The sequence below is a fragment of the Haplochromis burtoni genome, unplaced genomic scaffold (genome assembly GCF_018398535.1).
Source record: "Haplochromis burtoni strain Fernald_Lab_line unplaced genomic scaffold, NCSU_Asbu1 Contig_554, whole genome shotgun sequence".
NCBI lineage: Eukaryota > Metazoa > Chordata > Actinopteri > Cichliformes > Cichlidae > Haplochromis > Haplochromis burtoni.
This window is the reverse complement of record NW_024582915.1, coordinates 21,345-23,812: the sequence shown is the minus strand read 5'-3', so window position 1 is coordinate 23,812 and position 2,468 is coordinate 21,345. Positions and strand designations below refer to the sequence as shown.

Sequence of the window (2,468 nt, the reverse complement as noted above, 5' to 3'; positions counted from 1 at the left end):
GCAGATGTGCCCACTACCACACATTTGGACTGATTTGTGACCACTGTTTGGGAGGGATGGTTATATTGTGTATCTGGAATGAATTTTAGGTCTCTACGTCCATCCCATGGGGAATGGGAGCAGTAACAAAGGTGTTGCGTTTATATTTTTGTTGAGTGTAAATAATATAATGTAATGTAATTTTCCCCCTTCTTTTCAGTATCATGGGGCTGTATGTGTCTGTGGTCTTAGTCATTGGGAAGTTTGTCCGTGGCTTCTTCAGTGAGATCTCCCACTCCATCATGTTTGAGGAGCTGCCCTGTGTGGACCGCATTCTCAAGCTCTGCACTGATATCTTCTTGGTAAGTGTGCGCTGCATGTATAATAACACACATGCATTTAATGTAGACTCACCAATAACAGAGAATAATTAAAGTTAGTATTTCCAAATTGCTAAACGCACACATACACATTGAAACTACAAAAACACACAGTCGTGTCAGGAGCTGTGATTCTTTAAAAATCCATGTCGACTAAACGTCTGTGTGTTTCAGGTGCGTGAGACAGGGGAACTGGAGTTGGAAGAGGAACTTTACTCCAAACTGATCTTTCTCTATCGATCTCCTGAGACTATGATCAAATGGACTCGGGACATTATCAGTCAACACCGAGACGGGCAATGACTGACTGCCTGAGAAATCATGTTTCCTTGGGATAAACTACAGTAAAGCACAAATGCAAAGATGTCCAGGAGACAATGCACGGAAGGGGATTGTTGAGAACACTCCACACTTACCAAGTGGACACCAGCAGACACACAGACCCTAACCCTCCTCTGTGGGACACATGCTGTGGCATATTTGCAGCTCTCTGACAACTTTAGTATACTCAGTACAGAGTGGACAGGAATGAGAGTGGAACTGCAGTTCATATCTGTTGTGCAAAGCTGGACATCATTTCCCTGGAAGGCAAAATCTGTCATATCATGTTGTGTGCATATGTGTGTGTGCACGTTACACTGTAGGTGGAGTCATTTTGCAGACAAAAGCCAATGATAAGAAGAAGCAGCTGAAGTCTCTATGCTACATCAAAATATGCAAACTATAAATTAGAAGTATGTCAGCTGGTCACTATTTTAAGTTAACTAGCTCTTTTTCATTAAATTACCATCATTTACAAAAATGCAAACAGCTTAAAAGGGTTGGAACAAATACACTAAAAGACTGCAAATCCTGAACGATTCATTCGATGAACTGACTGATAAGTTGGACTCATCAGGCCACACCCCCCTGTCTTCATCAGCTCTGGGATTCTGTAACTGATGTTTTTATGTGTACGACCATGCTGTGCATGACGCTGACAAACAGTCTGCCAAATATGAAGTCAGTTCATGTGAACCCCCTGGAATTAACTTGGTGCCAGAATGTCTGTGCAACTAAGCACTAGTACAACACCTGTTTATACATTATGGTGAAATATACATCATAAAACACTAAATTTCCAGGTTAAAAAACTGTCACTATTTATTCTGTTCATGCAAACATTGTTGCCATAGATATCAAACCCATTGTGACAGGTTTTTGCTGTTTGTTAGGGAAAATATTCTAAAACACTTCTTCAGTAAAGACTCAGAGAAGAGAAACACACAGAACTTCTTGCTAGCAAGGGCAGCCTCCAGACTGAGACTCGCGCTGAGCTTTGCCCTGGTCTTTATTTTATACTTCAGTGTGTGTGTGTGTGTGCGTGTGTGTGTGTGTGTGTGTGTGTGTGTGTGTGTGTGTGTGTGTGTGTGTGTGTGTGTGTTGTGTCCTGCTGATCAAAGGGTCATATAACATGAAAGCACAAAAGGTACATCCTTGGTCACAAAGAGGGTAGTCTCCCCCACCCTAGATGGTTCACCCTAGATAACACGGTGAGGAAGTCCAGCAGTTCATCTAAAAAGGCACTTAGACTAAAACAGACATAGCTATGTTAAAACAATAAAACAAGGTGCAACCTCTCATGCTCCCAGGACGTGGGGGTGCATTCCTGGAGTGCACACCAAGCCTGCAGCCTGTTAGAGATCACACATCCTGTCACTACACAATTAATTATATGCCTCTAAGCATACATGGTTAAATATTTCCTAATACAAATAACTACATGCAGTATTCTACCATATGCAAACTTATATCACTAAAAGATTATACTGACTACTAAATACAATTTTCCATTGACACTGTTCCACGCTGTCTTTACAAAACAACCATTTCTTTACTTTAAGGTGGAGAGCGCATACGTTTTCTTTTTGTTTTTAGATATTAAAAGTACCTGTTTCTAAAAAAATAGAGTTCTTGGTTTTTACATCCCAGCCAATGACAGACCTGGGAAATGGGCTGAATCTGCGATGGTGTCATTTAAACAGAAAGTTACTTTTCATCGTTGAAGAAGGAACATGGATGCTAATATGGATGTTCTATTTTGGGGGGGTTAAAACTTAAGAGCAGTTC

The 2,468-nt window shown here is 40.9% G+C and overlaps 1 protein-coding gene across 4 annotated transcripts in view; it reads left to right on the top strand.

Moving 5' to 3' along the window:
• Positions 1-1,761, top strand: part of piezo1 (piezo-type mechanosensitive ion channel component 1) — an 81,656-nt gene extending 79,895 nt beyond the window's left edge. For all 4 annotated transcript variants that reach the window (XM_042214353.1, XM_042214354.1, XM_005947819.3 and 1 more), the window contains exons 53-54: positions 200-341; positions 534-1,761. In XM_042214353.1, the coding sequence (XP_042070287.1) occupies positions 200-341; positions 534-662 (271 nt within the window). In that variant the 3' untranslated portion in view covers positions 663-1,761. The remainder of the gene's footprint in view (positions 1-199; positions 342-533) is intronic.
• Positions 1,762-2,468: the final 707 nt, after the last annotated feature.